Consider the following 13,593-nt stretch of genomic DNA (forward strand, 5'->3'; position numbering starts at 1 on the left):
ACTGCGGGCGAGTACCAAGAAGTAAGACTGGCCTCCGCCTAGAAGCAGCAGGAGCAGCAGCAGCAGTTTCCGGCCAGCGTAATTACGCTGCAGCAAAACAAAAAAGTAAAATAAAAAATGGGCTGCAGCGCGGGTAGATTGCCGCATGCCGGTGCTCTCGCAAAACACGCACGGCGCGGTTCATAAACGAGGTAGGGCGACCCTTCTCGAATCGTTAGCACCTCTTACTTACAAGCCTTCGGCTAGGTCGTGAAAATACACACACACACACACACACACAAAGTCGAAATGCCTGCTCACCGTGCAACAGCGTGGATAATTAACACTGCAGTATGGTAGGAAACGTACATCCGTCTTCGGAACTGAAATAGCAAACGCCTGCTAGATGGTTCAAATGGCCTAAGCACTATGGGACTTAACATCTATGGTCATCAGTCCCCTATAACTTAGAACTACTTAAACCTAACTAAGGACATCACACAACACCCAGTCAACACGAGGCAGAGAAAATCTCTGAGCCCGCCGAGAACCGAACCCAGGCGGGAGAAGCGAGAACGCTACCGCACGACCGCGAGCTGCGGACAAGTACCGTGTGTCCTTCATGACTGTGCCACCAAAGCGGAGTTACTAAATATGATTTTCAAAACTTCCATCACAAAAGAAGACGAAGTAAATATTCTGGTATTAGAATCACGAAAAGTTGCCAACGTGACTAGCTTGGAAGTAGATATTCTCGGTGTAGCGAAGCAACTCAAATCAGTAAAGGCAAACCTTCTGCTCCAACTGTATACCGATCAGGTTCCTTCCAATATATACTGATAAGTAGCTCCATACTTAGGAATCGTATACAACCGCACTTTCGACGAAAGATAAACGCCTGAAGACAGGAAAGTTGAACAGATCACAACAATACATAAGAATAGAAATAGCAGTAATCCACAAATTTATAGACCCACATTGCAAATGTCGATTTGCAGCATGATTTTGGAAAGTATGTGTTAGAACATTGTGAATTACGTTGAAGAAAAAGGTCTCTTGACACACGGCCAGCAGGGATTCGGAAAATGTTGCTCCTGTGGAACACGGTCACCTCTTCATTTTCATGACGTAATGAGTGTTCTCGACAGGAGATCTCAGACTGATTCCATATTTCTAGATTTCCAGAATTCTCACAAGTGACTTACAATCAATTTGCATGCCAATGGAGTATCGTCTCAGTTGTGCGTATGGATTCGTAATTTTATAGCAAAAATGTCATAGTTCGTAGCAATCGACGGAAAGTCATAGAGTAAAAAATAATATATCACGTTACCCAAGGAAGTATTGCAGGGCTTCTCCTGTTTTTTATTTATCCGGTATATGGTTTACGAGATAATCTGAGCAGCAGTCCTAGATTCTTTGCAGATGATTCTGTCATTTACCGCCTATTACAAAACGAATTAGACAAGATATCGTTACTGTGCGAAAACTGGTAATTGACCCTAAATTATGAAAAAATGTTAGGTCATGAGCATGAGTACTAAAAGGAGGCTACACGATTAATCACACAAATCTGATGGCTGTCAATTCAATTAGATAGCTAGTGATTACAAATACGAGCAACTTAAATGTGAACGATCTTATAAATGATGTTAATAATGTTATGAGTAAGACGATCAAAATACTGCGTTTTATTGGTAGAGCACTTAGAATATGTAACGAAGCCACTAGAGAGATCCCTACACTACGCCTGTCAGTCCTCTGTTAGAGTACCGCTGTGCAGTATGGGATCCTTACCTGAAAGGTTTGACGGAGGACATCGAAAAAGTTCAGAGAAAAGGGGCAGCTCGTCCTGTACTGTCGTGAAGTAGGAAAGAGAGAGAGGGAGAGAGAGAGAGAGAGAGAGAGAGAGAGAGAGAGAGAGAGAGAGAGAGAGAGAGTCAGTGTCATGGATCATTGAAAGAAAGTCGTTTTTCGTTGAAGGGAGATGATATCACGAAATCTCAGTCAAGGACTTTCTCCTCCGAATGCGAAAATATTCTGTTGACGCCCTCCTACGCTGGGAAAAATGATCATCGTAACAAAATAAATCAGAGCTCACACAGAAATATTTAAGTGTTCGATTTTTCCTGCGCGCTGTTCGAGGGTAGAACGGTAGAGAAATAGTGTGAAAGTCGTTTGAAGAATCCTCTCCTAGGGGTCAATTGTAGTGTTGACATGTAGATGTAAATGATAAATACGACAATTTTCTGTGTTGCACTGCAGGAGAAAACAAATGGAGCTGCTCATTAAACGAAGAAGGATTTATTTAGCTCATGGTAAAAGGTTAAAGCTGTCATCAAGTTAGTTTGAACTCTGTAGTGTTTTACCAGGCATGGTCCTACTGAAGGCGGTTTCCCGTTTCCTTCCTCTGGCTTTCCCAGTCAGTTAAGCAGGCAAACCTATAACGGGGACTGCGAAGCACGGTGTAACTCGGAAATTTTTACATTAACAGTCTTTGCCGCGTGTGATTAGCCGAGCGGTCTAAGGCGCTGCAGGATAATTTAGGTTCAGTAGTGTGTAAGCTTAGGGACTGATGACCTTAGCAGTTAAGTCCCATAAGATTTCACACACATTTGAACATTTTTAACAATCTTTGCTAGAGGCGAGAGAAGTGATAAATGTCAAAAATTGTAGGACTGACTGGGTATCGAACACGTGATCTTTCGATCTGTTGTGTGGCACTTCAGCAATGAGTCACCGAGGTATATCTGGGAAGAGGCCGCAAACACGGAGTTATTTCAAATTAAACGTAGAACCATAAAAGGTAAAAAGGTACTGATATCTACCACTTAATACTGTTCCTCTGTGTCGTTAACTTTTTTACTGGATATAATAAAAATGGATGTGTTAAGGTGTAAAATAAATAAAAAGCCGCTAGCGCGTTGTCACTCCAAATCCATGAATTGTATGGTGAGGAACAATCTGACTTGGCATGTACTGCGCATCGTAAAATCGGGTGACAACAATGGTAAGGACTCGCAAGTCAGCAAGGTGTCGCAAGAACCGCACCATAAGCTGAACTATAAGTATAGTACTACTCATTATTGTGAGAAAAGTTTACGAACTCCTTAGACACTTTTCGATCATCTTATTCACTCTTGTTTGTTACTGTACCTTGTTTTATTTAGTTTTGTGATGTCTCTGACAAGGAATATTTCTCGTGTGTGTGTGTGCGTGCGTGTCGTGTCTGTAGTCACGTTTAGCCCGATGTTGCAAAGCAGTTACCTGCCTGTTGGTCATTCCGCAGTTCACGCATGCGCTTTCTGCCGTAATTATCGCCTCGAGCCAGTGCGAGCCGTTTAGATAGCCGCAACCCAAGGACAATTGAGCGTCGTTTGGTCCGACAACCTCTAACCTGCTACGCCGTCCGTGCTCAGCTGTCGAAATGATGTTACGTGTTCGCAGAGCGAGTGAGGATCTGCATGGCTGATGGGAAGTACAAAGCACAAAAAGAACGCATCGAATGAATTCAAAGTGGAAGCTGTGTAGGACAGTTAATCAGCAATAAGTGATCATGACTGTAGGGAGATGGCATTCATGTAGGACAAGCAGCTCTTTCTTCCACTGAAGGCATACCTTTCTTTCTAAAAATCAAATAACTAAATTGCTATTGTTGTGATTACGCAGTATAGTAGAAAGACTTAACTTCTACGTGATTTGGGAATGTGCAGGGCGCGAAAAGTAATACACAAAACTGGCATTTTTGTCAGCAATGACGACTCTAGCCAATGCCGGCCATAGAATCGAACTGAGGTAGAATGACTAACACACCATTCATTGCTGCTACAACTCTCTCCTCATGTTCATCAGTCGCAACGGCTGGTAGAGTAGGAAGGCAGCTGCACCATCTAATTTGCTGTCGATATTTTAAAGATAATTGGCATCAGTCAAAATACATAAAAGTGGTTGGTTGCTGTATTTATCAGAATAATACGGCCCACAGCCATGCAGCTCAAGAACCAGTAAAATAAAAAAAAATATTGTGAAATCAAGTATGATATTGCTAGCACATTACTATGTATACCAACTAATACGCAATGGAAAACTCTTTTGACTTGAATGTAATATATATTAAAACAGCACTATACATCACACAACTTCATTTTACTATGAAGAGTGTATTTACACTTGGATTTTGTGACTCAGAGCACTTGAAATGGTGGAAGAGGCATGTCTATAAATGCATTGTTTAGAGACACCAAAAGGCAATTAAGGTTGAGTTGGTAGGTTGTTGCGATCTACAACACCTTTTTCTTTTGCCAGTGTTAGCTTCTGTTGTAAAATGTGTTTGTGAAAGGTGAAGGTTTGTGAAGGTGAAGAAAGTTACTTTATCTTATGATCTCCCAGTATCGTGCCGGACTTTCTATGACCCAGTCCACGGTTTACCAGTCATCTAGAGTGCAACCAATATGGTTACGAGTCCAGGAGAGGCTCTGCAAGCGATTTCGTCGTGCTGTTAGCAAAGACTCTCTAATCGGTAGCCAGCTGTCACAGTCCAGTAACGTCAAATTTCGCCGTTCGTCGTACGTCCCACATTAATTTCTGCGGTTATTTCACGCAGTGTTGCTTGTCTGTTAGCACTGACATCTCTACGCCAATGCCGGTGCTCTCGGTCGTAATCGGATTCTCCCACGCTTCTAGCTCCGGCTATCATTCCGCGTTCAGAATCTATTAATTCCCGTCGTGCGGCCATAATCACGTCGGAAACCTTTTCCCATGAACCACCTGAGTACAGATGACAGGTCTGCTAAAGCACCACCATTTTATAACTTGTGTGCGCGTTATTACAGCCATCAGTATAGGCCTAAGTGCATATCACTATCCCATGACTTTTGTCACCTTTGTGTAAATATTATGTCCTGACTTGTTAATATGTCATAACACAAATGAACTCTGAGGCCAGACTCCTAGAACAGAGACGGCCGGTGTGGCCGAGCGGTTCTAGACGCTTCAGTCTGGAACCGCGTGACCGCTACGGTCGCAGGTTCGAATCCTGCCTCCGGCATGGATGTGTGTGATGTCCTTAGGTTAGTTAGGTTTAAGTAGTTCTAAGTTCTAGGGGATTAATGACCTCAGATGTTAAGTCCCATAGTGCTCAGAGCCATTTTGAACCTAGAACAGACTGCAGCTGGTTTAATTCGTCATTAGCTGAGGAAATCAAAAAGTGGATATGTAGAATAATTAAATGAAGGCTCTATACCTAGCTTAGAAAACTTCACAACCTGGTTAAAATACATTCGATACTGAAAAAAAAATACATATGTTTTTTTTATTTTCCTGCTCTGCAATAATTTGCTCGAATTACACGAATTACACTTAAGCAGTAAGCTAGTGTGCCGGGATATTAAGACAGCATCGCTCTTACGTTCCCGCTTTACGGCTAGCTGGCACGACGACAGCAACAGCCATAAAACAGTATGAGTACTGCAAGGGATACTGCCAGGCTACAGCCTGCAGAGACGTTACTTCGCACAAGCGTAGAGGAACAGTGCTTTTCAAGGGCGCGCCCATGAAAGGTGAAAGTAAGTGTAAGAGCTGTTGGCATTATCAGAGCGTGCCATCTCCGCACCGTGTTTCCTAATGCTGAGGCAACCGTGAAGAGGCTGCATCCTTTAACTGTACCGCAGGTGTTACTTGCCTAGTATTTAGAGCAGTGGTCGTCAAATTAAAGCTGTAGACAGTGTCAAATTTTTAGGGCTACAAATTGACCACAATCTAAATTGGAAAACTCACACTTTAGACTTAATGAAACGCCTTGGTTCAGCTACATTTGCAGTACGCATTATAGCAGAAATATATGATTTAAAAATGAAGAAGTTAGTTTATTCGGCCTACTTCCATTCAATAATGGGATCATCTTTTTGGGAAACTCCTCTCAGAAAGAGAACATTTCCAAAATTCAGAAACGAGTCATTAGAATGGTGTCAGTCCTAGATCATCATGCAGAGACCTCTTTAAGAAACTTAGTATTCTAACTACTACTTCTCAGTACATATGCTCATTGATGTTCTTTGTCATTTCCAACAAGTCTCTTTTTACAAAAAATATTGCAAAACACGATTATAATACCAGAAACAAAAACAATCAGTATAAGGACTATAAAAGCTTAACATTAGTACAAAAAGGAGTCAAATGTATGGGTACTCATATATTCAATAACTTACCAGAGCACATCAAAGGTCTTGTAAGTGATGAAGATCGGTTTCAGAGTGAATTAAAGAACTTCCTGTTGACCAACTCCTTCTACTTCATAGATGAATATCTTCACAAGGGTCATAACTCTGTCTGCATTAGAACTGTACAATATCCATGTTTCTGAGTAAAAAAAAATTTAAAAAACTTTGACTCTTCCCACATCCCAGACACTCCTTTCCAAGGGATCCATGGACAACGATAAATGTAATGTAACTTAACTACTCACTGATCGAGTATTCGTGCAGCCCGCGGTTCTTAGACGTCTTTTATAATAAAATGCAACTAGCGGCTAACAGCCGGATCCATAAAGTGAATTAAAGATAAGAGCGTCTTAAGAGAGAAGTTTTCCTGATAAGCAACGAACGAAAATCCTTACAAAGACAGTAATAGTTTAAGATGTGCTTAATTTTAATTGTCGTTTGTGAATTCGTCCATGACCTAATGAAAGTTGTCCGCTTATCGTCAGGGGCAGAGGGGTAAGCAGCGCGTGCCCCGAGGTGTTGACACAGTGGTCCGCAACGGTTCTTACTGGGGAAACTCTCCATCGAGCCACCCTCATGTTTAGTCGTAAGAAGTCCCAGTGCGCAGCCCGTCAGAAACTCAAAGCAAATCAAGCATTAAAACAGGAAGAAGGTGTACTGAAATGTGGGAAAAGAAGCAAAATAGAAACAGTCAACGGTCCGAGGTCAAGATTTGCAACATTTGTTCACTGTATTCAGATTTATGTTTGTAACGTGGAGTAACGACCGTTTGCAACAGCGAGGCATAAGGAAGGGACACCCAGTCGTACGTACCTCCTATTTGTTCTACACGGTACCACATGTTATGACTCTTGCGTTCCGTTTTGGAAGTATTCATCCTTGAATTCGTTTGTTGTACCATAGTTCACACCCGCTTATTTGTTGTTTTCTTTCTGTGAAAGATCTACGAGGCATCTAAGCAGCAGATTCCGGGTTCGAGTCCCGTACTGGCACACATTTTCACTCGTCGCCACTGATTTTGGACAAAGGCCCGGTGCAGATGATATCAGTCAGTTCCTTCCCTTTCCTTTCTCCCCCCCCCCCCCCCCTCCCCTCCACCTTCACTTTCATGATGCCTTTCGATCTTGTATGTTTCTGGGAGTTAGTGTGACAATAGAGCTTCTTCTGAAATTAGGGGAACCAGATTACTAATTATAAACGGAAACACAGCACAAGTTACAGCAAGTATTTTAACTGGAATAACCTGCGACGGTTGTAACGGATCCTGGACTTCCATGCAGAGAATCGTGCTCAAATGCGAATCGGTGTTTTAACCACTGCGGTATCTCGACTGGTTTCTACGAGTACATCCGAACATATAAAGAAACTGGTGGAGGATATTGTTAGTCGGTTATAGATCGTCTATTTCAATAGCTAGCAACGATAAAAATAAAGCTTTGCTATTGTTAGCTTTTCCCTCTGTTCTAGTAGATAATATAAGGCAGTCTACTTAATCTGCTGGGAAATAGAGCTACATAACGCCGTTTCTTCTGCGTTAGTACCAAGCGAGGTGGCGCAGTGGTTAGACACTGGACTCGCATTCGGAAGGACGACGGTTCAATCCCGCGTCCGGCCATCCTGATTTAGGTTTTCCGTGATTTCCCTAAATCACTCCAGGCAAATGCCGGGATGGTTCCTCTGAAAGGGCACGGCCGACTTCCTTCCCCATCCTTCCCTAATCCGATGAGACCGATGACCACGCTGTCTGGTCTCCTTCCCCAAACAAACAACCAACAACAACCAACCATCTGCGTTAGTTTTAACGTGACAAGTTATAAATATCGATGATAAGTTTTTTGCTGCTCTTGAGTACAGCTGTTAAAATAGGTGCTGACCCACGAAACAACACAACTGTTGCACACGATGTAACATCAGGCACATTTACAATATGAATAGTTTGATTATCAGTATTAGTTACGATACAAGTTTCAACAAAAAAAGGAAAATTAGGCTGAATGTTTATGCTTCGTTAGGTGTAAGAGAGGGCCTGAAGGCCCTAATCTTGCCAGGTAAAATAAATGCATAAATAAATAAATAAATAAATACACTAGGACCTACGCATTTAGAGAAAGGCTGAGTCAATAGAATAATCACATGGGGCCTACAAGGTGAAAAACTTCCATACTAAAATGAAATAAATGGTTTTGTATAGCAAGATGGTATCTGTTCTTTCGGACATATAGTTAAGGCCTACCGGCCATTTGACCATCTTCTTCTGTGCGGATGCACAAACGGTGCCCGAACCCTTACGGGATTCGGCAGTAAAGCCGTGAGTAATGAGTATGATGGGCAAGGGCACTATAAATATAGTGCGGGACAATAAGTTGCGAACGTGGGTTTCACGGGAGGCTTGCCAGAGATAAGCCCCTGCAGTCGCACTATCATTGTGTCCTCGGAGGCTCAGATGGATAGAACGTCTGCCATGTAAGCAGGAGATCCCGGGTTCGAGGTTCGAGTCCCGGTAGGGGCACACATTTTCAACTGTCCCCGTTGACTTACATCAACTCCTGTAGGCATCTAAGGGTATTCATTTAATTGTAAATGATTTTGTCGTAAGTTGTTGAGTCATCAGCTATCTGATGTGCCTCGCCACGAGTTCCTCTCCTGCGCCAACCTCCTCATCTCAGAGTAGCACTTGCACGCTAAGTTCTTAATTGTTTCTTGGATGTAGTCCTAGATCTGTCTTTATCTATAATTTTAACCCTCTATAGTTCTCTCTAGTGCCATGGAGATTCTGATGTCTTAACGCATGTCCTATCATCCTGTTCCTTCTTCTTGTCAATGTTTCAGTGTTTTCCATATATTACGTTCTTCGTCGGTTCTGCAGAGAACCTCCTCATTTATTATTTCATCAGTCAACCTAACTTTCAACTTTCTTCTGTAACACAAAACCTCAAATGCTTCGAATCTCTTCTTTTTTGATTTTCCCCCCTGTGCGTGAGTGACTAATGTGATTCACTATGCTCCAAATGTGCATTCTAAAAATTCTTATTCAAATTAAGGCCTGTGTTTGATACTACTCGACTTTTCTTGGCTAGTAATGCCCTTACCTTCCAATATAGCAGAATTTCTTAACATTGTGTGCATCGTGACCACCAATTTTGATGTTAAGTTTCTCGCTTTTCTCATTTCTTCTTCTTCTCATTACTTTTGTCTTTTTCTGGTTTACTTTCAATTCACTTTCTGTGCTCTGTAGACAGTTCATTCAATTCAACAGATCCTCTAATCTTGTTCACTTTCAGTAAGGATAACATTAAGGAATATACTCATTGATATCCTCTAACCCTGAATTTTAATCCCACTCTCGAACCTTAATTTGGGATATTGCTTCTTCGATGTAGAGACTAAAAAGTAGCTGTGAAAGACTCTCATCCCTGTCTTACAACCTTTCTTTATCCGAGCACTTAGTTCTTGGTCCTTCAGTCAGCTTGTTTGCTCTTGGTTCTTGTGGTATGTATTGGAGTCTATGTTTTTAACTCCTTAATGAGTGTTTTATTAATGCAGTTTTTGTTTCTTCTTTTCAGATTTTCTGTACCGGCATAATGTGACTTTCGACAATGTGACGACGGAAGTAGAAATACTGGACACCTCCAAATGTGCAGTAAGTTTAAGTCACTACATTTCTTCACTTTTATTTACTTTTATTGGCAATATGGTGGAAAGCTCTTATTCATATGTTACACGAGCCGATTAGAGCATTGCTCTGTCATCGAGTTAGCAGAGTGTTCAACGTCATGTGTCACCGAAAGATGTGTTTTAATTGAAGGTGCATTCGAGATCACTAACAGGCGTTGCTATTTTTAGCGTTAAGCCGAAAAAATGGAGTTGTATATCTAAGCGGAAAACAAGAAATATTCATTTTACTTGGTTACATACAAGTGGACACTTGTCGGCGGCCATAAGCGCTTTTTGTATTGTGTTTACTGAAAACTTCCTGCGGTCTGAAGTAGGCCTGAGTATGTAATTATGAAAATACCAAGCCCAATGCCTGATTGCCTAGACTGAACTATTAACTGACTGAAGCTGAACTGTTACTAGAAGCGAGAGTGTCCCTACACAATAACGTAGTATTGTGCAAAAATAAAATCTTGTACGACATTCTGCCGTGTCTACACTTTTTTGTACGTCGTAGTAAGGAAAAAAAAATCAGACAAAAAAATCTTCAGATAGTACAGCACAATTCAAATTTGGTAATTGCCAATAGATCTGGATAACATGAAGCTATAATTAGGAATACAAAGATACAAAAACAAATAATGAATTTAAATAATAAGAATGTTTCGGACATTTGTTTTTCAACCCGTTTTTACACGACGATTGATATCGACGGTTCAAAGAACTGTCTTGTTCAGTTTTTTCATTATGCTGTATCTTATTCTCAGAATAATTTTCCTTTCGTTTGTTATAGTGAAAACCCATAAAGCTAGTGCTGTGCTGGTTAACATCTGATGAAATGCTAGTGAGTAAAATCATTATAGAAACGAGAATTTTCTGCCAGGCAACTGTAATGGATTTACGTGTCTTGAAGCTAGATCCCAGCAAAAAGTAGCACTATTCCCCGTTGCTAATTCTTCTTTTAGATTTCGTGCTTCTGGAACAGAAGTGTGGGAGCGAGAGAACTAGAAAGACGCATCTGAAATTCTAATCTGAGGAACGCTAGCAGTGTGGAACTAAGAGAAATTATAACGGTGAGTTAGTCGTGGATGTTCTTAGAGAACGCATGAATTATTTATTCACTCCCTAATAGAAACTTACTGGAGCACGAACTCATATTTCCTCTCATCTCAGGATGCTTTTATCGAGTAAGTAACGGAGAGCTTTTACTCGAGGAATATTTTACACTCAGCGACACAATAGGGTACTACATCAGTGAGTGAAACGCTTTGAAATAGAAAACAGCTAGCAACGTCTTACAATCAATACTCGAGAAGAGTATACTGTGTACATGAACGGCAGATAGTGTAAAGCGCTATAATGTTGTCTCTCTTCATCAGACTGTAACCGTGAAGAATCCAGTCGATGATTAAATAAAATTCATTGCTGTTATTATTTGGTTTTTAAGTAAATGAAGTTGACGAAGACAAGACCCTTATATTTAGAATCAGTCTTTTCATTTTATTAATCAGATTTCTTAGCTTCCCTAACACATTTACACTTCCGACATACAGTTCTTAAAGGACAGCAGTCTTCAGACGAAAAGGTAATTTCGGGCGTATCCCATTGGAATCTCATAAGTCATCAATGTTGATGCGTCCCAGCAAGAAACGTCAGTATTCGGGAATGTAACAGGAACGATCACTCGAAGTAAAAAAATGTGCGCTCCAAATTGCATCCGTTAAAAGGTATGAGCACTTCTTCGCCTTCCATACCATGAAACAAGTCCCCTCTGCTGTACACTGTTTGCTTTCCATATTTTAGGACGGGTTAGTATGGACCAAACCAAGAAAAAATTGACGAGTAAACATGGGCTCTAAACTGCAAACCCAAAAAGCTATGATCACTATGAGCATGAAACAAAATGAAACTCATCTCTTTTACTCACCAAGTGCTTATAGCTCTTAAGCAATGGATTATAGAGCTAATGTTCAAAATGTTCAAATGTGTGTGAAATCTTATGGGACTTAACTGCTAAGGTCATCAGTCCCTAAGCTTACACACTACTTAACCTAAACTATCCTAAGGACAAACACACACACCCATGCCCGAGGGAGGACTCGAACCTTCGCCGGGACCAGCCGTACAGTCCATGACTGCATTGCCTTAGACGGCTCGGCTAATCCCGCGCATAGAGTTAATGTTTACTAGAAGTTCTCCTGAATATTTGCCATTCCTCCTGGATCACAGTATATACCGAGTGGCTATATTTAAAGTACTGGGTGCTTGTAATTAAACTTCCCCTGCGTAACCCGTTATAACACGTAAACTAATTAACGTACGAGTATCAAACTTGGTAGCATTAATGTCCAGAGTATGGCGTGCATGATGTCCATGCGTCAGAGTGCCACCGTACAGTTCCAACTATGGCCACCAGGTGCCATGACCAGTCATTGTAATGCGTAGTCGCAGTGCACTTGTTGACGTGTCACCATGAGCTTGGATAAAAGTAAGAGGGCGTTATTGGTGAAGTTCTATTACCAAAACAACAGTAATGCTGCAGCTGCACTTCGAGAATATCGCTGGCTGAAAGAATTACATAAGAATGCTCTTTCTCCACCTGCTATGCGGAGCGTAATAAAGAAGTTCAAACTAACTGGAGAACTAAGTGTCGCCCTGGAAAGACGCCGACGACTGGTTGCACCACAGATGATATGGCAGACAGCCTTGCGCGCAATTTCAGGTCGTCAGGTAGTGTGCGTGCTATGTCGCGACAGTTGAACAACCCGTGGTCAAGTGTATGGACGGTGCTTCGAAACATTCTCAAATTGTATCCGTACAGGATTCATATCGTGCAGGAGCACAACGACGTGTTGACTTCGCCCTTCAATTTTTCGCAAGGATTGAAGTTGACGAGGCCCGGCCCTGGACCATCCTATAGACAGACGAAGCTCATTTTTCTCTGAGGGGTCAGGTGAACACACAGAACTGCCGAGTGTGGGGATCTTCACCTCGACTCACTGTGCATGAAGTTCCTCTGTATAGTGAACGTGTCACCATACGGTGTGACTTCACAGCTACGTTCATCAGTGGCCCATTCTTTTTTGAACAGGTTGGCTCTCAAGGACCAAAGATGTGCTGTGTGACTGGCCAATGTTACTGCTATGTGCTTCGCGAACACGTCATACCCGCCCTACTGGAGAGAGACGCATTAAACTCATCAGCTTTCCTGCAAGATGGAGCCCCATCGCACATCGCTCACGAAGCTCACCTGTTTTTCCGAAACACATTTGGAAACGGTCGAATTATCACCCGATCGTTTCCAAATGCTTGACGGGCACCATCGCTTGATCTCACTCCCTGTGATTTAAGGTTGTGGGGCTACCTGAATGACAGGTTTTACCGCGGGAACATTCACACATGTGCTGATCTGAATCGCAGGATATCAAGATAGGGAACCAGCATATCTACGGATATGCTTAGTTCCGCTGTGCAGAATGCAATCCTGCTCTTTCAGACTCTTCTGGACACTGACGGGCGCCATATTGAGTCCCTTTTGTAGCAGTATATTGTTGTTGTGGTCTTCAGTCCTGAGACTGGTTTGATGCAGCTCTCCACGCTACTCTATCCTGTGCAAGCCCGGTACCTACTGCAGCCTACATACTTCTGAATCTGCTTAATGTATTCATCTCTTGGTCTCCCTCTACGATTTTTACCCTCCACGCTGCCCTCCAATACTTAATTGGTGATCCTTCGATGTCTC

General features: G+C 42.0%; 1 protein-coding gene across 2 annotated transcripts in view; it reads left to right on the plus strand.

The window, feature by feature from the left end:
* Positions 1-13,593, plus strand: part of LOC124618105 (ras-related and estrogen-regulated growth inhibitor-like) — a 572,768-nt gene that overhangs the window by 387,596 nt on the left and 171,579 nt on the right. For both annotated transcript variants that reach the window (XM_047145318.1, XM_047145319.1), the window contains exon 4: positions 9,761-9,837. In XM_047145318.1, the coding sequence (XP_047001274.1) occupies positions 9,761-9,837 (77 nt within the window). The remainder of the gene's footprint in view (positions 1-9,760; positions 9,838-13,593) is intronic.

This window comes from Schistocerca americana, chromosome 1 (assembly GCF_021461395.2).
Source record: "Schistocerca americana isolate TAMUIC-IGC-003095 chromosome 1, iqSchAmer2.1, whole genome shotgun sequence".
In the NCBI taxonomy this organism is placed as follows: domain Eukaryota; kingdom Metazoa; phylum Arthropoda; class Insecta; order Orthoptera; family Acrididae; genus Schistocerca; species Schistocerca americana.